We start from the raw sequence: 22,850 nt of genomic DNA on the forward strand, positions 1-22,850 counted from the left end.
CGGCGCATGTTTGCCTTTGTTGTCTGCGTAGTCTTTTTTTGCATTCCTCTGTTCTTTCTGCCGTGGAATTTCCCACTGCAAAGACTTTGCGTGTTCATCACGATGCCGCGTTTAAGAGAAAGTAATCCTGTGCGCAGAGAGCGATGGAAATCGGCCCGCCTCACGTGCATTCAGTGTTCCAGACACCTGCGTGTGGAACTGGCGCAAACAGAAAGAGAAAATTTTCACAAGCAAGGTGACACGGAAAGGGTTCAGCAGACCAAAGAGGGGGCAATATCCCCGAATCGAAGACCTGTTGGCGGAGTACGTGCAGCAGCAAGCGGCTTAGACCCCCGTAAATGACAGAGCTGCCGGGGCGGCGCTGCCCCGAACCGTTGTCGTGGTGGCTGTCTTGCATGCGATAACCGGCACATTTAATTTCGTGCCACCTTTGGACTAAACCTGGCTCGTTCCAAGTGAGAAAAAGTTGCATTTTTGTATTAATTTATGAAAGTCCACTGCACATTACAATCGATGACATAGCATTTTTTCTTCTTCGTACCGCGAAAAACGGGTGCGCGTTACAATCGAGGGCGCGTTAGATTCGAGTAAATACAATAACTCCAATCAAAAACAATCCTCCAACACCACATGAGTAAATTTTCGCGCACCCATTCCCCGATGGGTATACCTTATTCAGCTGTAATATTTTTTCTGCTGCTGCAATGAGCATGTCACGTCTAAAAATCATGAAGGTTGAGGCATTTGAATAGGCAGACACTTTCAATGTTCCCCGGTTCGGTCTTATTTCCAGCAGGAGCTGGCCAAGCGAGTTTATGAATCACTAATGATTTTTGCTGCCACAGTTACATACGTCACATAAGATGTCTTCTGAGAAATGCGTGGCGTCATGTATTCTACACGTGCGCGGTACAATCGGCGTCAAATTATTTTATTGAATTCCTCTGCTAAATGTACCTGCGAGCCACAATCGGGGGCGCGTTAGAATCGTGCAAATACGGTATTTATCTGGTTCACACTTTAGCTTTTAACCCTACTCGTTTGCACTGTTCTGCAAATGTCTCAAACTTTGTAATGTCAGCATGAACGAGGTAAAAAAGGCCGTAAAACTTGTTTTGGCGGTTGTTTTAAACGCTGAGCACGCTACATTTCAGGTGTAGTTCGTTACTGAGGATATACTTTTGTGCACGTGCTCTCAGCAAGGTGTTTTGAATGCTTGATGCAGGATATTTTCAGCATCTTCGAACTTGGAAAAAGCTTTAAAAATTAAAATATTCAAAGTTTCCGAATAGTCCTATTTGATACAAAGCTGAAACAACTGGTACAATGTTTCACTCCTTTTTTGTTTTACTCATTACAAAACTACAATTGTGAAATTTTTAGCATTTTTTGTAGGGGTGGTTGAAAAAAATACTTACTTCAATTGGAAAATGCTTGCTTCCTTTCAGATAGTGCACACATTTCGTAGGGCTGTTAATTTTTTACACCATGTTCCTTGCTGCAAAAACGCCGTACCAACAACTTTCTAGCTCCCTCATGGGAGAGAGAAAAAAAAAGTGTAGCATGTGTGACTGAATTGGCAGACATAATAATTACAATTGCATAGCCAGGGTCCTTACTCCCTTATTAACCTGCCAGCTGTAATTTTTAGTGCTGCATGTTTTTGCTTTCCTAAACATGCAATGTGAAAGGCATTGTTACACCATACAAGCCCTTGAAATGTAATGCGTTAAGTGCGGAGCATTTTAGGGGCTTGCCTTGTTGTTGTAGCTCGCTCGCTGGGCCCAAGTAGAGCCACACAGCATTCCGTCGTAGCGGCTGTCATCGCGCCTTATCCCAGAGGCTTCGAAAGACAAGTGGTTTATATAGTCATAAGCGTTTGAAACTTGTGAACCGCTGGCGCTTGTCATACATCTCCCGTTGTTTAGTGCAAAGAAAACTGTAGCTGCATTTGAGGCAAAATGTACGTAACTAACTGGCAGCGCCCGCGTTCATTTAGTTCGGAACGCTCGTTGGGTTGCTTTTTTTTTTAAGCGAAAAAAAATGGCAGTGCAACAGAGGCACGTGTGGGAGGAAAAGCATGCACAAAGAGAACAGACCTCCCACTGGCGCAGTTTCAGGCAGGGGGCGTGCGAGCACTGCGACGGTGGGAAATTTGAATTGCATTGGGTGGTTGCAGTGAGCGGATAGCGGCGCCACAGCCCATTAGGGCGAATCACTGCACTGCACTTCTGACAGCTTTCACATTGACTAGAAAGGCTTTAGTTTTTTTTATTGTTCCTCTTATTAAGGTACACGATTTAAGAATTAGTTATTTACACCAATGCTAGTGCAACAAACATAACAACTATTGTGCGAAATGGTGCAATTGCACTCCCGTTTTTTTTTGCAGAGCAACTACTTGGCAGCTCGGAGGTTTGTGACAGCGGCGGTCACAGCTGAATCCGTGAGTTGGCAGCATTGTCGTGACTACAGTAGAACCTAGAAGTCTTTGTACAAGTCTTTGTAACAATTGTCTGTACGAGGAGAATGAATGTTTTGTTTATAAATGCTCGAAAACAATAATACCTCATCCATTTAGGGACCCCTTTTACAACTCATTCCCGACTTCACGGGTTCCACCTGTATACTTCCATGCAGATATATTTATTTCTGGTACAATAAACCTGAACTTGAGAGAGAGAGAGAGAGAGAGAGAGAGAGAGAGAGAGAGAGAGAGAGAGAGAGAGAGAGAGAGAGAGAGAGCAATTATTCTAGAGCGGCTTTGGGGGGCCAAGTGCTCTTTCACAACCGCCCACGGCCTCGCTCGAGACGTGCGTACGCTTGGCTTGTACTTTGAATTTTGTGTGGCATATCCACTTTCAACATGGCCTAGACAATTTTGACAAAGACCGTGCGTGCATGTGTGTGGGTTTCCAGAAGGAGCGCCTGATGCGAGTCGTGGTCCGTTCCTGCATCAGGCTGTGCGGGCTGTGGGAGCCCAGCCTGGAATTGGTGCAGCCCCTGCTGGACTTCTACCTCAAGCACCTGGTGGGTGACGCCGCCTTTTCCTCCGCTCTTGTTAGTCCGTCTTGGAGGATAAAAAAACCATTGTCGGGAAAAAAAAGTGGAGGGAACATGGCGAGAAAAGGTAAACATTGAAAAAAAAAAAAAAAAGGTGAAGGTAAAAGGTGAAGGTAAAAAGGTAAACATTTTTCGGGGCAAGGCGGAAAAATAATAATAATAGAAAAGTGTGGAGCAGACTGCTCGGTCAAAATCAGCTAGAGTAGTCAGTACTTGGGGTTTTTCAATTGCGTAATGGATCCTTTTGTTGATCCAAGCTTTTCAAGGCAGAAGAACCCTTAAGTGCCTCATTGTGTAAAAGCCAGCATTGCTCTTGTCTGGCAAAAAAAGGAAATAACATGTCTGTGTTCGTATTGGAATTCAGCCTTGTTTTTTATTTATTTATTTATTTTTCACATGCCTACACTTTGCCCAGAGGGCATTACAATAGGGGTTTAAATATGCATTTTCACACACAAAATGTGTCATCAAAAGATAGAATGAAATAAAGTAGGATGAAACTGTGGAACTAATAACATGTAAATATACTAATGCCTACAAAAACAAAAGACACAATCTCCATCTCTCAAAGTAACTCCCATATGGAGAAACGTGCATAAAATCACGTATGAAAGAAAACATGTATGCATTTAACAGGCATGCGCACTAGAAATTGAATTTCTTAGCACCACACTACGGTAAAGTTCCAAGAGAACGCCCTCTCTCGAAACATCGCCCACCCACTTTAGGGCTGAAAGATTCAATTTACTGAAATACTCCAAAGATTGCCCACGCCCCTAAAATCGATAGCTTTAGTGCCGATGAGTGAACAAAATAAACGGGAATCATCTATTCATGTGTTGATGCGGTCCGTTATTTGTCCTTTCGGGACCTGACCTGAAAGTTCGCCCATTTCGTATTTTTCACTTGATATGTCTGACCTTTAGGTGGGCGTTCTTTCACAACTTTACGGAACATCAGCACGTTGCTGGTGGCAGGACGAGGTTTAGCGTAGAGCACGTGGCAATGACGTTGTATTGCATTACAGGTGAACATGACGGTGTACGATAAGGACAGGTCCATGTCAGCCACAGAGAGCTCTGGTTTTATTGGGGAGCTGTAGTGGTGCGAAGTGCAGCCATTCGGCCTGTAATGTAATTCATGCTCAAATACAAAAACAAAACAAAAATCCCGGGCCATTTCCACTAACGTGAAACCTGGTGAGGGGCAAAGCATGCAGTGTTAAGTGCATTCTTGGCGCCTTGGCGTTTTTGCCAACGGAGATGAAACCATTGGGGGGTAGAAGTATACAGCTATGTTGTAAAAGTCTCTTGTCTTTGAAGCACGAAGCTCTCTAGCGCGAGGCATGAACGAGTGTCCCGGTGTTTTAGTACCCTGACTACATGAAACAAAGGACGATTACGACGACGACAGGAGATGCCAACAGCCCCAACCCTTAACTCTTTCGCTACCGCAGAAAATTGACCAATTTTTAGGGGTCCAAGAAAACATTTTTTTTTCCTGCTAAAAAATTGGTTAGGCACTAATTGCAGGAGCACAAAATGCAGATTATTTAACGGCCTTTCCAATAACACCAGTTTTTTAAAGGTTTTCATATATCATAGTTGTGAAAAAAAATATCAAAATCAAAATTTTTGTCAAGTTGTCGAAAAAAATGATAAAAAAGGAGTTGTGTATATCAAACCACCGGTAGTAGAAAAAAATTAGAATATACATTTTGTAGGGAAACATTTCAAAAACACACCCTAAAAAAAAATGTCGACTTGCGCGGAACAGTTTTTCAGATATAAAAAAAAATGTTAGCACGCACGGTGCTCGTGTCATGCGGTGAAGCCCAACCTCTAATTCAAAATGTGCAATTTCGGGTGGTTCCCTGGAATAAATCTGGCGGTTTGACGTTATCAGAGGCACCAATTTGCCCCCACATAACGTAAAAACATCTTGTAAATGGCTGACTTTGCATTTACAGCAAGCACAATATTTGGGACAAGCACGCGATGCGGAAAAAAACATGCATGAAGTTGAAAACGGAACGCCGCGGCTGATGCTTGTTGTCGTTCACGGTCAGTTATCTCTCAAAACATAAAGCTGAGCTTTATTATCATCTTCTTACTTGGAATTGTAGCCTTGCTCGCAAAAATGAGGTACGATGAGCTAGAATCGTGCCCTGCGATCTTTGGCCGAGTAGCAGTTGCGCGATAAAAAAGATCAGCACAACGAGCCTCCTCTATTGCAGCGCCACCTAACATTTTTCAAATGAAACAGTACAAAAACTTATCAGAGACTCCGTCCGAATAGACAGTTCAACTAAGCAGCAACATTAGACACCCGGATATACTCTCGCATGGAAACGAAACTGGAAGGCGAACAGCTGGCAGTGTAAGGCCAGTTTGAAGCGCTGTCCTCGGCGGAACAGATATCTGGCGACTGGGTGTCACCTTTTGACTTGCATCTGAAGTTGTTATCGCAGAAATCGGGTTAGGGTGGGGGGAAATCAGGAGCGCCGTGCATTGTTCGAGGATCAGTCGCGGACGCTTCAGGCGCCATGGCAGGTAGCCTTGAAGTTGGGTAACTGCGTAGTAGCGCTAAATATGAATTTCGCGATGCAGAAAAGAAACCGAAACTGTTGTAAACTGTTTGCGAATGGTCCTGGGGTAAGTAGACCTACCACAGTACTTAGAACAACTTGCGCAAAGGCAATAAAACTGCCTAAAATCATAAAGTAGCTTTGCAACCAGGCACTGCTTGACATTTTTAGCCGATTTCTGGGATTATTACTGTCAGAGCGCGAACCTGACGATTGAAAATCGTTTGCTAGTTCCCCATTCACGCCCTGATAGCAAAAAACAAGCGCTGGTGCAGAGTAATTACGAGTTGCACGCATTCTTCGTTGGTAGCCGTGACGCGCGATGACCACGCCCCTTTTCCACACCCAGGTGATTCAAAAGCGTGTCAAAAATCACGTTTCCGTTGCAAAAATAAAAACAAAACTGATTTTGAAAGGCCATTTTCTGATCTAACTCCGAACAGCTTTACTTGTTCGAGAAACGCCTGGAACGCTATGAAAAGACGCTCCCAAAAGTATTGATCAAATTGATCGATTTTGATAGGCGCGGTAGTGAAAGAGTTAAGGGGTTTTGCCCATAAAAAGGAAAGAAACACAATGTTGCAGTAATGACATCTTTGATAAGTACTATTGCCAGGGGAGGCCACCATGCTTTCACTTTCAAAGCATGTAAGCATATTTAAGTGCCCCGAGGAATTAAAAAAAAAAAACAAAAACAAATTATTTGGCGAGTTCTACTTTTACATTTTGCACTGGCTATGTAGCGTGCTACATTGCAGGGAAGGGGGGGGGGTCTGGTCTGTCGAATGCCTACAAGGCTGTTTACCTATTCTGGTGTGCTGCAATATCGTGTTCAAAGCATTGAAATTGAATTTTCTGTGATCTGTTTGGAACTGCTGCATTGTGTCTTTCAGGATGAAAGCTTCATGATTGCTTCGTGTCACTTCCAGGCCTTCCAAGCCGCATGGTGAGAGAAGTGTCAGTTTGACAATTTTTCTTCAGGTAGGGGTGGTGGGGCGAATGGTACATCGCACGAGCAGAGGGGATTTAACACCACAATGTGGCTTAACAATGTGTGGGACTTTCGTATAGCTTATCTTTATGTTACTTGTCACTGCGCAGTAAACACTTTTTGTATTGGAGGAGAACAAGAGTTGTCTTAAGGGGGGGACATAGGTCTTTGCTCAAAGACATTATTTTTACAGTTATGATGATAAAAATTGGGCAGCACATGTAGTTTTTTATTCTGATTGCAGATATAAAATTTGTTTTTGTGTAAATTGACTATGTTCAAATTTATCTGGATTTTTATATTTGAGTTTTTGACAGCCTTTGTAAAAGGACCTCTGGAAAGATACAGTTGAACAAGGTACCAGTGATCTGTGCACAAATCAAGGAGTGTGATAAGACCAACATCATCATTCTATCTGGTCTGTAGCAGAAGTTACGACCTATCGAAGTTTGGGCATGGAAGGCAAAACCGGGGTTTCTAGTAGCCACCTTTCAAGCACGTAATGTAGAGCATGGAGAGAGAGAGAGAGAGAGAGAGAGAGAGAGAGAGAGAGAGAGAGAGAGATGGTGTCCTTGCGAGGGAAAAGCAGCACATGTGTCAGATAAGAGTGCAGGGCATGTGCTAGCCTAGCCTCCAAGCAGGGCTCAACTCTAGTTTAGCCCAGCTTCCAGCAGCGTCGAGAGCTAGCCTCGCAGCCAGGCTCAACTCTACTCCAGGGAACACGCAGCATAAATTTTTGTTATTCTGTAGAACTGAAATGAACCACATGAGCTCACTGTGCTTTGTGACCCGTAGTGAAATATGCTGGAGAAGCTAGTGAACAAAAAAATAACAAAATAGGGCAGAAAAATGAGGTTCAAGACGAGGGCGCTTGGGTTGTTTGTCTTATTTTTTACAGCAGCGTTGTACATGGCTACCGCAGCAAATTTTCTGCGTCCATGTGTGTTCACCATTGCGTTGACAAAGAACTAGTGAAAGCATCCGATCACTTGTTTGTTCCAGTGGGTGGGGGGAGGGGGTTCAAAGGGGGGATTTAGGGGGAAAGAGTAGAGGCGCATGCCATCAGAAAACGCGTGCTTTCACGGTGTGCCCTCGTTGCGGAAAACCGGAACGTTTTGGTTTCACTCTGCCCTCTGCTGTGTGACGCGGCTGTCTGGCAACTGCTTTGCGAGAACAGGGCGATCTCTTGACCAACTTAGTTTAACTGCATACAACAGTGGCACATACATTGCTACATTCCATCTACTATGTGTCATGTACGAACCGCAAAACCTTTTCTTAGGGATGACCGCTGTCAATGCTTGGGAGAAATAAAATTTGCTCGTACCTTTCACCTAAATTCTGTCACCTCTATATCTGTTCGATAAAAAGCTCTGCTGGTCCTTCACCTTCACAGAGTGAATGGCTATTAAGTTCTGCTGTTGTCCTGTTCTTCATTCCAACTCAGAAAAAGGAGGGCTACGTGTTGTGAAGAAAACTATCTTCTGAACACCCGTCTCATAACTTCTATCTGCAGAGTTAACCTCAAGTCTCTGCTGTGATGGTGCAAAATTTAATAAATTTCTGCTTTTGGGAGGAACCCTCATGAAAAACTAAACGTCAGTAGAAATAAAAAAATTGGCTGCGTATCTGCTCGCTCTGCTGCAAATGTCGTCGAAAAATGATAGTCATCTGCTGCCCCCGCCGTGCAAGTGCCTCTCTTCTCTCTCGCGCTCTTCGCCTCCCATCTGGCTGCTCCCACGATAAACACGGTGGAGGTTTGCTTAAAGGAGCCATGAAGACAAAATACAAGTTGGGTTTATTAGGAAGACTGCTTAGTCCCGATAACAATGATACCAATCTCATCGCAATCTTCGAACAAATAACGGAGATGTTAAAGAAAACGTGTGAAGCAGTCGCGACCCCCTAGCCAATTTCCCGCAACTTTTCTATGGCGTCACGGAACCTTGTTTGTGCGTTTGGCGGCCGCCTAACTGACCTGTCGCGACGACACATGACTGGACGTCTGTAATGGGGCCTCTAGTTCCATTTGACCGCATCACTTGAATGCTAACGTGCAGTTAACGTACTGAAAATTGTGTCTTATTGTTGGCCCGTATGACGTCATTGTTGCTCATAACACGTCACTGTGGCGCAAAATTTGAAAGTTTTTAAACACTTCTTGCTTTTTTTTCAGTAAAAAAACATCTTTTGGGGCTGTAATGGAGCTGAGTGAGATACTGATTCCTAGTTCTTTCAAATTAAACGAAGTTGTATTTTCTCTTCATGGCTCCTTTAAGTAAATTCAATTTTACCGCGTTCCACAACTCTCACACCATTGACTGGAACCTCTCGTTACTGCTGGGCCTCTTAGCTGCCATGGTTTTCTAGAGTCGAGCTCTGGCACTTTTGATATTTTCGGGTCAAAACATTCTTTTCAGCACCGATTTATTTATTTGCTATCACAAAAATCAAGCAGCCATGTATTCTTCATTAAAAGAACACTAATCACTACCAGTTTTGTATTGTTCTTTTGCCTCAGATATGCTTGATGTTTTCTTCTTTGCCCAACGATGTTAAATACTATGAAGTGTGGTACCAGATTTAGGGGTTTGGAAAGGTTTTGCCTGTATAAACTTGTTGTTTCGGAATTCTTTTATCCTTTAACCGGGTGGCTGAATCGAGGGACAGACAGACATACAGACAGACCAAAATTTTTCGGTTTTAGCAGTGCAAAAAGACAATTGTCTTTAAAATTGCCCCCAAAGATGAAGTTTGTGGGTCACAGCGTGCCTCAAAACTGTTCCTATTGACGGGGGCTAGTGACAGTAAGCGGGCCCCTGAAGAAGATAGTGTATGACAGCTGCATCTCACAGGGGCTCACCTACGGGGCAGAAACTTGGAGGCTCACTAAGAGGGTTCAACTTAAATTGAGAATGATTCAGCGGGCAATGGAGAGGAAGATGACAGGTGTAACATTAAGGGACAAAAAGAGAGCGGAGTGAGTCAGGGAACAAACACGTGTTAAGGACATATCAGTAGAAATTAAGAAGAAGAAATGGACGTGGGCAGGGCCTGTAATGTGAAGGCAAGACAACCGTTGGTCATTAAGGGCAACAGAGTGGATCCCTAGAGAAGGCAAGCCTGGCAGGGGGCGGCATAAAGTTAGGGGGGCAGATGAGATCAAGAAGTTTGCAGGGAGAAATCAGTCGCAGTTAGCACAGGACCGAGGTAATTGGAGAATAATGGGAGAGGCCTTTGCCCTGCAGTGGGTGTAGGTAGGATGATGATGATGACGATGCTTATGATGATGATGATGATGATGATGATGATGATGATGATAAAGCAGGCCCCTGATTCTCCAGCCACTGCAGTGAATGGTCGTTTCCATTGTGTGCCGTGCTTGCAGCCAAACCAGCCAGCAGATACAGGTGCGGGCCCTAGCTTTGGCCGAATGTGACGATCTCGGAGTGAGGTGAGTGAATAGTTTCGGGTCGTCGGGCTCTGTTTGTACCCTGTTTCTGTCAAATCGGGGAAGTAATCAGTGTGCTGTGAGGTGTGCTCTCTTAATTGTGCTGCGTGCCTGATTTGTTACGTCTTAAAGAGCCATGAAGACAAGTTTGGTCCGTAAAAACTGCTTTGTCCTGATAACAATCCTACTAATTTTATGGCAAGCTTCAAACAAGTCATCGAGATATCAGCGAAAACAGATGAAGCAGTGGCCACTCCCCAGCCAACGTCGCATCAGCTTGTCGGTGTGAGCTGCTGAGCTAAGCCACCACCAAGAAACGTGACATGGCATCTCTAGTTCAGTTTGATCCATCACTGGAATGCTAACGTGTAGTTAACTCAGTGATGATTGTGTTTTTAGGGCTGGCTTCTGTTGCATCACTCCTGCCTGTATAGGTGGTATTCACTTAAAAGCTTAACGGCCGATCTCTTCTCTTGGGAGCACTGAAAACCGTCATGGCCGTGTTTAACGTGCTTACGCCTGCGTTTCCGTCTCAGGAAAAAAAAAAAAAAAAAAGGCCTCGCAATTTGTCATCTCCATTGTTAGCACGCAGCTCTCGGCCTACTTGTTTCGAATTGAACGAAGTTGTAATTTGTCTTCATGGCGCCTTTAAGCACTGAATAAATTTCTCGAGTAGCTTGGAAGTCAACTTGGTTTGAATGGGAGTTCGGGCGCAAGAGCCTAGAGCGGTGAATGGTTCTCGGGTTGATTGGAGAGCAGGTGTAGATTGTGAGGCTGCAAGGTATGGCCATTTGGCTAAAAGTAAAAGATTGAATCGTGCATCGGCTGGTTGGAAGGGTAAAAATTGGGGCGTCGTCTCCACGGGCTTGTAATGTACCTTGCCGAAGCAGTGCCGCCTGTTTTTTTGTTTTTTTTCTCTCCCAGAGGTGTGGAGAGCAGTTACGAGCTGTTCCTGATGCTGTTGGCAAAGACTCTGCGTAAGAACACCCCAGAGGGAGCCACCAGCGCGTGGAAGACTCTCCGGGGCCGGTGAGGGAGGAGGCCCTTTGCTTTGCTGAGAATAAGGAATTCATCGTACTAGCAAACACTAAGACAGGGACAAAGCTAAAGAGAAGACGAAACACATGCTTCTCTTTAGCTTTGTCCCTGTCTTAAGGGGGCTCACTGGTCTTTGATCAAAAAGTTTATTTTTGCAGTTATGATGATGAAAATTGGGGGGCATATGTAGTTTTTCATTCTGATTGTAGATATAAAAGTTGTTTTTGAGTAAAAAGATTATATTCAGATTTATTTGGATTTTTATATTCGATTTTTTGACAGCCCTTGTAAAAAAACTGCTGGAGGGATGCAGCTAAACAGGGTACCAGTGAACTGAGCACAAATCGAGGAGTGCCATAAGACTACCATTATCATTCTATCTGGTCTGTAGCAGAAGTTACGACCGTTTGAAATTTGGGGTTCAAAGGTGGCAACCAGAAAAACCGGTTTTCCCTTCCAACCCCAAATTTCAAACGGTCGTAACTTCTGCTACAGACCAGATAGAATGATAATGGTAGTCTTATGGCACTCCTCGATTTGTGCTCAGTTCACTGGTACCCTGTTTAGCTGCATCCCTCCAGCAGTTTTTTTACAAAGGCTGTCAAAAAATCGAATATAAAAATCCAAATAAATCTGAATATAATCTTTTTACTCAAAAACAACTTTTATATCTACAATCAGAATGAAAAACTACATATGCCCCCCAATTTTCATCATCATAACTGCAAAAATAAACTTTTTGATCAAAGACCAGTGAGCCCCCTCAATGTTCGCTAGTACGATGAATTCCTTAGTAACCAACTCGCCCAACTTAGCGCTTTAGTAGTTTGCTGAGAATGACTGATAGGCACTGATAGATTGCGGGAGTCTTAATGTGTGCATGCATGCATGTCTGCATGTGTGTATGCATGTATGTACGTATGTACACGTATACGTGCACATGCACATACGTACGTATACGTGCACATGCACATACGTATGTACGTACATATGCATGTACCTGTGTATGCTTGTATGTATGTGATAATGATGAAGTCTGGTGTGTATGTGCATATGTAAATATGTACACACACATATGTAAATACAAATGTATGTACAGGTGTTGTCAGAAGTAATTGGAACATGGAAGCTGTAGCCAAACCACATAGGAGCACCGTGTAGTTGCACCGGCGGTAAACGAAAGGAGCAGAAGATGCATGTGCGCCTGCCGATGGTGATAGCCCATCTCTACTTCTCAACCCACTTCTGTTAACGCGGCTTCGAGCAAATTACCCGCAGCATACTGCGATGGCGTTGATAGCATACCCACCTAAAAATATTAGAAAAGAAAAATTGTCACTTCAGATCCCTGCGATTGCGACGCTTCTCCCAGCAGGTCGCGTGCGCTGAAAGTGAGTGAGCGATGCTGCCAGATACTGCCTCTGCTATCAGCGCCATTGCTGAGACCAGTATGCTGCGAATAATTTGCTCGAAGCCGCGTTAAAAGGAGTGGGTTGAGAAGTATAGAGGGGCTGTCACCGTCGGCAAGCGCTCATGTCTGTTCCACTTCCTTCGTTTCTTACCGGGCACTCCTATTGTTTCACTACAACTCCCGTGCTCCAATTACTTCTGACAGCACCTGTACATATGTACGTATGTGTGTATGTGTGAATGTATGTACCGTATTTACTCGCGTAGTGAAGGCACTTTTTTTTCCGTAAAACAAGCAAAGTTGGGGGTACGTTTATTATGCGGGGTAATTTTCCGGAAACTTTCTTGGAGTGATGAAAGAAGGCCGCGACACAAAAAATAGTGCATTACATAATCTACCTTTCTCATTAAATATACGCGCACACAATTGGCAAACAAATAGTGTTTCTATTGAACCTCACTCGTATTCGTTTGTCAAGGTTTCACTTCCTCAATCCGGAAATGTCTGCCGGTAGCACAGTTCCCGCGCTCAACTGCGTACTCCACAGCGTTTAACTTAAATCTGGCCGTGTAACTGACATTTAGGGTCATTGCTGACTGCAAAGTGCAAGACGAGCAGAAAAGCAAGCAAGTAACAACGCTACCACGAAAAAAAGTAGGGCTGGACGCTGGGCCGACTGAGCGTCATTGTGACTGGCTGTTCCACGACGGCGTGCCGGAGTGTTTGTTCGTTTTTACTCCGAGAGATGGCTCTAGGTTGCATGCGCGATCATCATCAGTGGGAGTGAGTAAAGTGAAAAAGAAAACTCCCACCTCCCCTCGCGGGAACCCCTGTGTAGATGCGACGCATAGGGGGTTCACGTTGCAGCGTTGTACAGCGGAGGAACGGCGCTGGAACGATGGAGTGGAGCGGCGCAGGCACCGCGTTTTATAGCGCGCATAACGGTGAGGGCACGCGCCGGCGCCAGTGCGTCTGCCACGGCTATGACGCAACACAATCCAACACAATCCACTTTAATCCAATCCAATGCCAATCCAAGTGAAGCCAATCCAACCCAATCGAATCCAATCCAATGCCCCTCGCAAGAGAGTGTTCGCTATCGGAGAGGGGAGGGGGTGAGCGGCGGAGAGCGCAGCTCACGCGGCGAGGAGAATGGGGGAGGGGCGGACGCCGACGACGCCAGATGCAGGTACAAGGCGAGCGAGTGAATGAGATGCAGTCGCATCTAAAAGCTACAGTACGACCATTCGTGGGACTGCGGGGTTGAAAAGTTTGGGGTGCGTTCATTACGTGGGGAAAAAAAGAAACCTAATTTTGACAACTAAGGTTTGGGGTGTGTTCATTATGCGGATGTGTTCGTTACGCGAGTAAATACGTTATGTGTGTACCGTAAAGTTCCGAGCGACCGCCCCACCCCCGAAACATCGCCCACCTCCCTTTTAGGGGTGAAATATTCAATTTACTAAAAGACCCCAAAGACCTCCCTAAAATCGATGGCTTTAGCACCGATGAGTCAGCAAAATGAATGCGAATCATTTATTCACGTGTTGATACAGTCACTTATTTGTCCTTTCCGTACTTGACCCGAAAGTTTCCCCATCTGGTATTTTTTTCTTGATATCTCCGCAGTTTTGGTTGGCAGTGCGGCCATTTTTTTTCTAGTTTTTCGCACCTGACCCGAAAAATCGCCCTTCCCGTATTTTTCGCTTGATGTCACTGTACTTCGGGTAGGTGTTTTTTTGGAACTTTATGGTATGTATGTACAGTAGACTCTCGATAAACGGAACTTCAAGGGACCGGAAAAATTAGTTCAGTTTAACGGGAGTTCCATTTACTGAGAGATATGTTCTAAGGTGCAAATTTATGTGCGTACACACTTTTAAGGGCATTTCATGGAACTCTAACCACTAGAAAGCGACTGTAGCTGATAGTTTTCAGAAAGCAAGAAAACTACAAGAAGCGTAGGCACAGCATTCACAAAGTTGATTTGGCAACAATGAGTTGCTGTGCACTACAAAATGGGTCAATTATTTTTGTGTGAGTCCTTGCAACTGCATCTTCACGGAGGCTAGAGGCCTCAACTTTGCGAGTGCTTACGAGCCACCGAATTTAGAAGACGGCAACGTGGTAATGAAGGACGAATAGCACAACGATGGCACAAACGAGGCGACAGGAGGTGAGCCCTGTAGCCTCAGCGTCTAGAATCGAGACCGAACGACTGGAACAAGAACTGCGATGTTGCATTCGTTGCTCTAACACGGCTAACCACTTACGAGACGAGGCTTACGAGCCCAACAAGGTTAAAAAAGCATGGAGGAAGAAAAAAAAAAAAAACAAGAACGAAACAGCCAGAACCGTAAAAAGCTGATTCTCATGCCAGTGGATTTCACAAGAAGTTCCATTTCTGGTTCCGTTTACACGGTGATGCGGAAATTTTAGTTCCGATTACCGAGAGTTTTTTTACGTTATCTGAATACAAAACCAACCAAATTCCCGGCAACTGTTCCGTTTAAGCGGCAATTCCGTTTAAGCGATTTCCGTTTATCGAGATTCTACTGTATGCCTATTTGCTGCGTATCATGCCTTTTTGACTTGTTTGTTTATGCTTTCTTACGAGTGTCTGGCCATTCCCAGCTATGCTATCTTGTATAAAAAAAATCACGTGTTTATACTCCTTTTGTATGCTGAGCCACCAGTATTGTTTTGATGGTGAAAGGATGTTGCGTTGAGGTCACTGCCTCAGACTGTTCCAGTGTCTTTGCAGAGCACAACTTCACTCCAGTGAACGTTAATTTCTATCAGATCCTTCCATTGTTCTTCGCTGTGTGACAATATATATTTGTGTGTATGTGTGTAGTAATAACGAATTAAAGTTATCAATATTATGAATATCTACGAGTATCAATATTAAAAAACTGAATCTTCGAAAAACTTTTAAACATTTCGGCCAAGGACCGGCCTCTGCCAAAAGCTGGTATCGGGCCATAACATTGGAAAAAGTTGTCTTTATATAAAGAGTGCACTTCTTTCCTTTAAAGGGACCACACAGCCAACATCTGCTTGAGAGGCTGCATCATTGGAGTACTAACAGTAATGCCCATTATGTCTATTTGAGAGAGAGTGAGGCACCAATGTGGGCGTGGGTACTTCAGTGTTTGTGCGGGTAATGTGGCCGGATATCGTATTTGTTCCAAGTGGCTGTGACGGGTACTGGAGGTCTTTTACTGAGGTCTTCTTCTGAGGTCTTTTACTTTTACTGTCGCCGTCTTCGACAGTGACTCCAATGACTCGATGTATCAACTTGCGAGCTGTACCGTAGGCCGCTTCGTTGCCCTTGATAGATGTTTGATGAGAAAAACAGGAGATTGGCTGGCCAGCTACCTTCCCGCACTCAACTTGTGGCTCTGCAAGACTGTTTGGCTGACGCTGAAGTGACAATTTTTTTTTTTCGAATATGTTTAGGTGGGTATGCTATCAGCGTCATTGCAGTATGCTGCGAATAATTTGCTCGAAGATGCATTAAAAGAAGTGGGTTGAGAAGTATAGATAAGCTATCACCGTCGGCAGGCGCGCATGTGTACTCTGCTCCTTTCGTTTACCGCCGGTGCAGCTACTTGGCATTCCTTTGCGGTTCGGCCACAGCTCCCGTGCTCCAATTACTTCTTACGGCACCTGTACATACATATGTGTTTACATATGTGTGTGTACATATTTACATATGTACATACTACACACTTCTCCTGAACTCGAAACTCTCAGGTTCCGCTGCAAAAGAAGCCTCTGCCAAATTCGCTCGGGTGAAGTTTCGCTGACCTCGCTTCATTGTGGTGTTCCCCCGCTTAATCAGTACCTATATCGGGCAGATCTAACAACCCACCCTTGTACCACTTCAGTGACGAAATTAAATCGGGATTTCCTTCCGTTTTTGCCGCCGATTCTCTAATCATTGAAGAAGGCTGCTGGGAGCACCCATGCGACATCTTGGACTGCCATTAATTCTGCCTGTGCTTTTGTCTTTGGGGTGCACGAAGCTAAGCCACTGCCGTGGGGATGTTTGTCGCACCATCCATTCCTTCATTTCGGAGACGGCTCGTCTGCCGTGCTAAAACGATTCCGACCAGGCTGTCTTTTATTTTGCTTTCTCTTTCCTTTCTTTTTTCACGTTCTCTCTTGAATCTATGTACTAAATCCTTTCGTCACTGTACTGTTTTGCCTTATCTGGGTCTTTCTAATAAAAAAAAATGATTAAAACTTTTTTGTTGCAGCTTAGACAGGTCTTGTTTCAGGTTGAAAACATTTTTTATGCTGATAAGGCAATTAGGCATTGCTACGGTGCAGAGGTGTAGGGCAAAGCGACGTGAATTGGAGCTGAATGCTACGACCTGTGTCATTTGGGCGACAGCGACAGGACGAGTGTGCTTGCTATCTGCAAAATGCTTGTTAGGGTTAACATTTCGGCGTGAGGGCTGCCATTCTGTGACGAGGCTCTTACGCATGACACTTTTGGTGTGATCTCGTGTGGGGGTGAGAAATATCCGGCTAAATTATCCAAGCAGAGAAAATTGGATAACAGTTTGCGCAATCTGAACCCCAAGTTGGCAAAGCGACCAGGCAGTGCCTACAGGTCTCGAAGTGCGCCTTGAAGTTACCGTATTTGCACGATTGCTCGTTGCTCGTAGGGTTTAACGCGCCGACGCAACGCAGGCGATGAGGCACGCCGTAATGGAGGGCTCCGGATTAATTTTGACCACCTGGGGATCTTTAACGTGCGCCGAAATCTCGTACACACGGGCGTTTTTGCTTTTCGCCTCCATCAGAAAAGTGGCCGCCGCGGCCGGGAATCGAACCCGCGACCTCGTGCTCAGCAGCGCAACGCCCTAGCCACTGAGCCACCGCGCGGGTTGATTTTGCACGATTCTAACGCGCCCCCAGTTGTAATGTGCCGGTAACTTTACTTATAAAAATTTGAAAAAAATTACTTCATGCGGATTCTGCAGCACCGATTTACAAATGGATATCGGGAGGAGTTCGTGTCCACGGCAATGCTACTGGCCGCTTTGAAGCCGATTTTGTCTTTGAGCTCGACTGTAACGCGCACACAAGTACGAAGGCTAGTTTTAGCAAAAAAGGGTGCGCGTTAGAATTGTGCAAATGCGGTAGTATGCTGTTTCAGCTGTTCTCGACACTCTCCCCATTAGAACGCCCCCTTGCCACATGTATCGTTTGTCAAAAGCCTCCTGTCCTTTCTCAGAGCCCTTGGTTGAATTCTTTACCATCCTTCCTCTCATGCCGTTGCTTTTCTTCTCCTCCCTCCTCCCCTCTGTGTGCAGCATCTGCAGTCGTTTCCATGCCAACCGGGTGGAAGAACTGACCGAAGTGGGCCTCCGCAACTGCTCCCTCCTCTTCCTCGTCCTTTCCCTCTCCATCCGTCAGCATCCCGAGGAGCCCGTGAGTAGGCCTTCTCTGCTCTCCTGTGGCAGGGAGAGATAGGAGGGATGCTATCCCTGGTCTAATATTAAGGTGTTGGTACTTGTTCAGCCGACCATTGTCCCTGAAGAAGAAAGTGTATGGCAGCTGCATCTTACCGGTACTCACCTATGGGGCAGAAACTTGGAGGCTCACTAAGAGGGTTCAACTTAAATTGAGGGCGACTCAGTGGGCAATGGAACGGAAGATGGTGGGTGCGACGTTAAGGGACAAGAAGAGAGCGGATTGGGTCAGGGAACAAACGCGTGTTAAGGAGATATTAGTAGAAATTAGGAAGAAGAAATGGGTGTGGGCAGCAGGGTCGTATTCAGAGGGGGGGTTTGGGGGTTAAAACCCCTCATGAAATTTTTTCCAGGCAGGATGTAAGCAATACTTACTGTTGCTTTCAGCAAAACTACCCCCTTTCCAAAATCCGTAACCCCCCACGAAAAAAATTTTCTGGCTGCGGCCCTGGTGGGCAGGGCATGTAATGCGAAGGCAAGATCATTGAAGGTAACAGAGTGTATCCCTAGAGAAGGCAAGCATGGCAGGGGGCGGCGGAAAGTTAGGTGGGCAGATGAGATCAAAAAGTTTGCGGGGATAATTGGAGATCCATGGGAGAGGCCTTTGTCCTGCAGTGGGTGTAGATAAGCTGATGATGGTGATGATTGTGGTGATGATGATGATGACTTGTTCAATGGGTGGGTCAAGCACATAAACACACTGGTGTCTGCAGAGGCTGCTGTCACCGTAGCGGCAACCACTACAGTGCTCAAAGCATTGGCGTCACCATTAAGTTTTGTGCCGTAGTATTCTACTAAAACAACTCTGTGTATGTTGGTAGTGTGTGTGTGCCTTCAAAAACTGGCACCTTGAAAGCTGCGGTCCTACATTCTTTCTACAACGGCATACATTCTTCCCATTTCTCCAACCTGTTTATGAAGTATTACGTCTATAACAGGTCCAAGTAAAACTTGCCACTTTTTATGGGTTTCAAATGCAGAAACGTGTATCTGCTAATGAACTCCTGGCCTTGCTTTCAGCCTCGCTTTCAGCCTCGCCTCGTCGACAGGCTTTTTAAATATTTTGCCGCTCGAGAGGCCTTGCTTTGCAATCCTTGTTGATGCTTTCAAATGGCTGTGACCGGCCTCTTATGCGCTGCACTGCTTTCGTTCCTGCCGTCGTGCAGTTGAAGAGTTGAGGACGAGGGTGGAATTCTCAGCTTGTCTTTTTGCTCCTTTGGCTGCGTTCTCCCACTCTCTTCATCTGCGGTATAATGGCCTGGACAGCCACTCCTGCTACCGGCGAATTTAGGCTTGCACTATGGAGCGTAGGTTTAAATATACACCAGTTTCGAAACTCCCCATAGGCCCCATGTATCAAAAGCCAGTCCGCGGTTGGCCCCTTCTGCTCTCGGGTCAAACGGGAAAGCACGGGCAAGTTGATGAGCCTGCCATCTGTCGGCAGAGAGTTGAAGTAGTGCTCAAGCGCTTCGTTGCAGCTGTTGTTGTAAGTCATGAGCAGAAAAAGTGTGAAAAGGTAAGTAAGTATTAACCTAATTTGTTGTTTTATAATTTGAAAAGCAAGCTTTCTTTTATTAAGTTCCATTATTAAGAGGGCACACTGGCCTTAAACCAAAAAAGTTTATTTTTACAGCTATGACTATGAAAATTGGGGGACTTATGTAGCTTTTCATTGTGACTGTAGATTTAAATTTGTATTTGTGTAAAACGACTATGTCCAAATTCATTTGAATTTTTATATTTGGTTTTTTAACCGCCTTTGTGAGAAAACTGCTGGAGTGGTGCAGCTGAAAGAGGTACCAGTGAACTGTGCACAAATCAAGGAGTGCAGTAAGACTAACAGTATCGTTCTATCTGGCCTGTAGCAGAAGTTATGACCATTTGAGGTTTGGGCCTGGAACGCAAAACCGGTTTTTCTGGTTTCCACCTTCCAGGCCCAAACCCAAACGAAAATGCCGAGGCTGGTTTTTTCGCCCGTCGGGCCATTTAATGCTTTCGCATTGAAAACAACCTAACAGGCCCCCGATTTGAGAGTCGCCAATCCGTTTCACGTCACCGGCTTTAAAGGGGCCATGCAGACAAAACAGAAGTTTGATTCATTCAAAAAGTTGCCTTGTTAAAATCATACTGACATGCCTTTTAACACACACTTTGCTCAAGTAAGCTACATAATCAGGATAAAATGGAACGGCCGTGCGACCCACTAGCTCATTTCTTGCAACAGAACCTATGATGTCACACGAGAATGCTCTGCGACTGGTTGAGGCCGGCAAAAAAAAGAATGCACACTAGGCAGGGCCTATAAGCTTGCTGTACGAGCTATTTGCGTCCAAATGTATTGCATATTCATTTTACAACAGTAAGAATTGTGCAAGAAGCAATGAAAGTTATGAAAACAGACGTAAACATAGAAGTACCGATGCACGCGGCTGTTGGTACTGGGCGCACTGTTTGCTTTAGCTGCACAGCACTGCGCCGTTTTGGAGTTGTCTTACACAACACTGGCTGATTGGTGTAAGCGACGTCGTCTTACATCACACCGTTTGCCAAGGAGACCCCATGTTTTACAAAACGATTACGTTCTACTGTAACAGAAACAAGCCAGGTGCAAATACGGTCGGAAATAAAGCAACGGTGGTCTGCGGCTGAGTATGGTAGCGCCATCTGGGAGGACTGAAGGCAAACAAGGCTGCAGAGCCTAATGACGCACTGGAAGTTCGTTTGAATACCTGCCCTCATGACTTCACAGCACATCACGAAACCACACGATTTGGCAAGAGAATCAAAATTTTAACCTATATTGATTAATTTCTCAGTGAAGACGGCGTCATTTGTTGCCGGACAAGCGCTGGGGCACTATGAAACACGAAATCGTTCGAATAAAGTAAACTTGTATTTTGTCTGCATGGCCCCTTTAACAGCCCGCTAATTTTCCTTGTCTCAGGTGGACCGGCTGCTGTCCGTGCTTGCCCTGGTGCCAGCGGACAGCCCAGTGGAGAAACTGCAGGCTGCCTTACGAAGCCTGTTTGCAGTGCTGCTGCTTTTGCAGACGACGTCGGCCGACCTCAGCACGGCCGCTCAGAAGACGGCGGCGTGGTTCTTCGAGCGCTGCGTGTCAGTCTCTTGTCTCGCATTGCTGTGTGGGTGGTGCCTGGCCTTGCTTAATTAAGGGGATTGATTGATTGATTGATTTGATTGTAGGGTTCTAACGCGCCGACGCAACGCAGGCGATGAGGCGCGCCGTAGTGGAGGGCTCCGGATTAATTTTGACCACCTGGGGATCTTTAACGTATGTGAAAATCTCGTACACGCGGGCGTTTTTGTTTTTCGCCTCTGTCAGAAATGTGGCTACCGCGGCCAGGAATCGAACCCGCGACCTCGTGCTCAGCGGCACAATGTCTTAGCCACTGAGCCACCGCGGCAGGTGCTTAATTGAGGGAGCTGTCAAGACAAAATACCAGTCCGGTTTATTCGAAAGGCCGCTTTGTCCCGGTAACAATGACAGCAAATTCATTGGAAACTTAAAAAAAAATTACCGAGATACGAATTAAAAATAAAGGGGAAGCGGTGGCGACTCCGCAGCCACTTTCGAGCAACGTTTCTCTGACATCACAGCATCTTATTTGTGTGGTTAGTAGCCACCATCCAAGCCACTGCAAGTAACAGGACTGTGCACTTGGAGTGGGGCCTCTACTCCTGTTGAATCGTATCGCTTGAATGCTAACGTGCAGTTAAATAACTCAGAGAGACGTTTACAGTGCCGACCAGTATAGGGTCCCTGCTGGTATCACATGAAATTTGAAAATTTTTAAAAGATTTCTACATTTTTTGGGGGGGGGGCGGTCAAAAACGTCTTTCGTGACTAGATCGGAGCTGAGGGATTTACCAAGGGCTGCATCTTTCAAATTAAACGTGGTCGTATTTTGTTTTCATGCCCTTTCAACTGCTTGTGATTGCACGGCAGGGTCTCGCACTCCTCTTTAGCTGACGCGTGCGTTTGCAGTCTTCTCTTGTTTTTCCAGCGAGCTTCCACAGCTTCTTTCTGGTTCATCTTGCTAATTTTTCAACGCCTTACCGGTTCGTCGTACCAGTGGGAACTTGTATGTGCAGCACCAGATGCTGATGTCGTTTTGCAATCTGCCACATCCACTGTCTTGTTTCGAAGCTTGCCATATAGCGGGTGAATTGTACAGTAAATGCTTGCAGTGCGGGGATTTTTAACCTTCTAGTGCACACTGAAGTATCGAGTGAAAGTTTTGCAGAATGCAGATGTGGCACATGCAGTCACCCAAACTGGCAGTTATTTGTAAAAGTTGGGTGAGTATACACACACAAGAAGAAAAAGGAGTGCTGCTGTTGCTGCAGTCATGTCAACCATGTGCGCGCCACTAATAAAGTGGAAAGCTTGGGCTTGTTGGTGGTGCATATTCGACTATAACGCACAGCGTAAAAGACAAGGACAAGAGAAGGCAAGGACAGAGGGCAGTGTGCCTGTCCTGTGCCCTCCCTTGTCCTTGTCTTTGGCGCAGTGCGTTCGGCTCCGCTGATAAGTCCCATTTTAGGGTGCACACAGTCGAAACGTTCAGCGAAGTCACATCGATTGGCTTTGTCACATCCTCTTTGGTGCAGGGGCTTGGCGCCACAGGGCGGCTCCCAGTGCCAGTCGCTGCGCACTGCCCTGCTCCCAGTGTACACTCAGGGCATCCGTGACGTGGTGGATGCCAGCTCGAACCTGGCGCTGTCGGAGCAAGCACTCCTGGGTGAGGCCACTTACCAATTTCCTACTCCACAGCTGTTTGGCCCCTTGGTGGGAAGACAAT

The 22,850-nt window shown here is 45.6% G+C and overlaps 1 protein-coding gene across 1 annotated transcript in view; it reads left to right on the forward strand.

The window, feature by feature from the left end:
* The window catches only part of LOC144142914 (protein MMS22-like), an 80,065-nt gene that overhangs the window by 26,172 nt on the left and 31,043 nt on the right, over nt 1-22,850 (forward strand). The window contains exons 11-18 of the mRNA XM_077674752.1: nt 2,393-2,446; nt 2,920-3,030; nt 6,544-6,596; nt 10,030-10,095; nt 11,017-11,121; nt 17,872-17,989; nt 20,975-21,144; nt 22,660-22,790. Of these exons, the coding sequence (XP_077530878.1) occupies nt 2,393-2,446; nt 2,920-3,030; nt 6,544-6,596; nt 10,030-10,095; nt 11,017-11,121; nt 17,872-17,989; nt 20,975-21,144; nt 22,660-22,790 (808 nt within the window). The remainder of the gene's footprint in view (nt 1-2,392; nt 2,447-2,919; nt 3,031-6,543; nt 6,597-10,029; nt 10,096-11,016; nt 11,122-17,871; nt 17,990-20,974; nt 21,145-22,659; nt 22,791-22,850) is intronic.

Source organism: Haemaphysalis longicornis, unplaced genomic scaffold (genome assembly GCF_048455015.1).
Source record: "Haemaphysalis longicornis isolate Haplotype H1 unplaced genomic scaffold, Haemaphysalis longicornis Haplotype H1 scaffold_6, whole genome shotgun sequence".
NCBI classification, from domain to species: Eukaryota; Metazoa; Arthropoda; class Arachnida; order Ixodida; family Ixodidae; genus Haemaphysalis; species Haemaphysalis longicornis.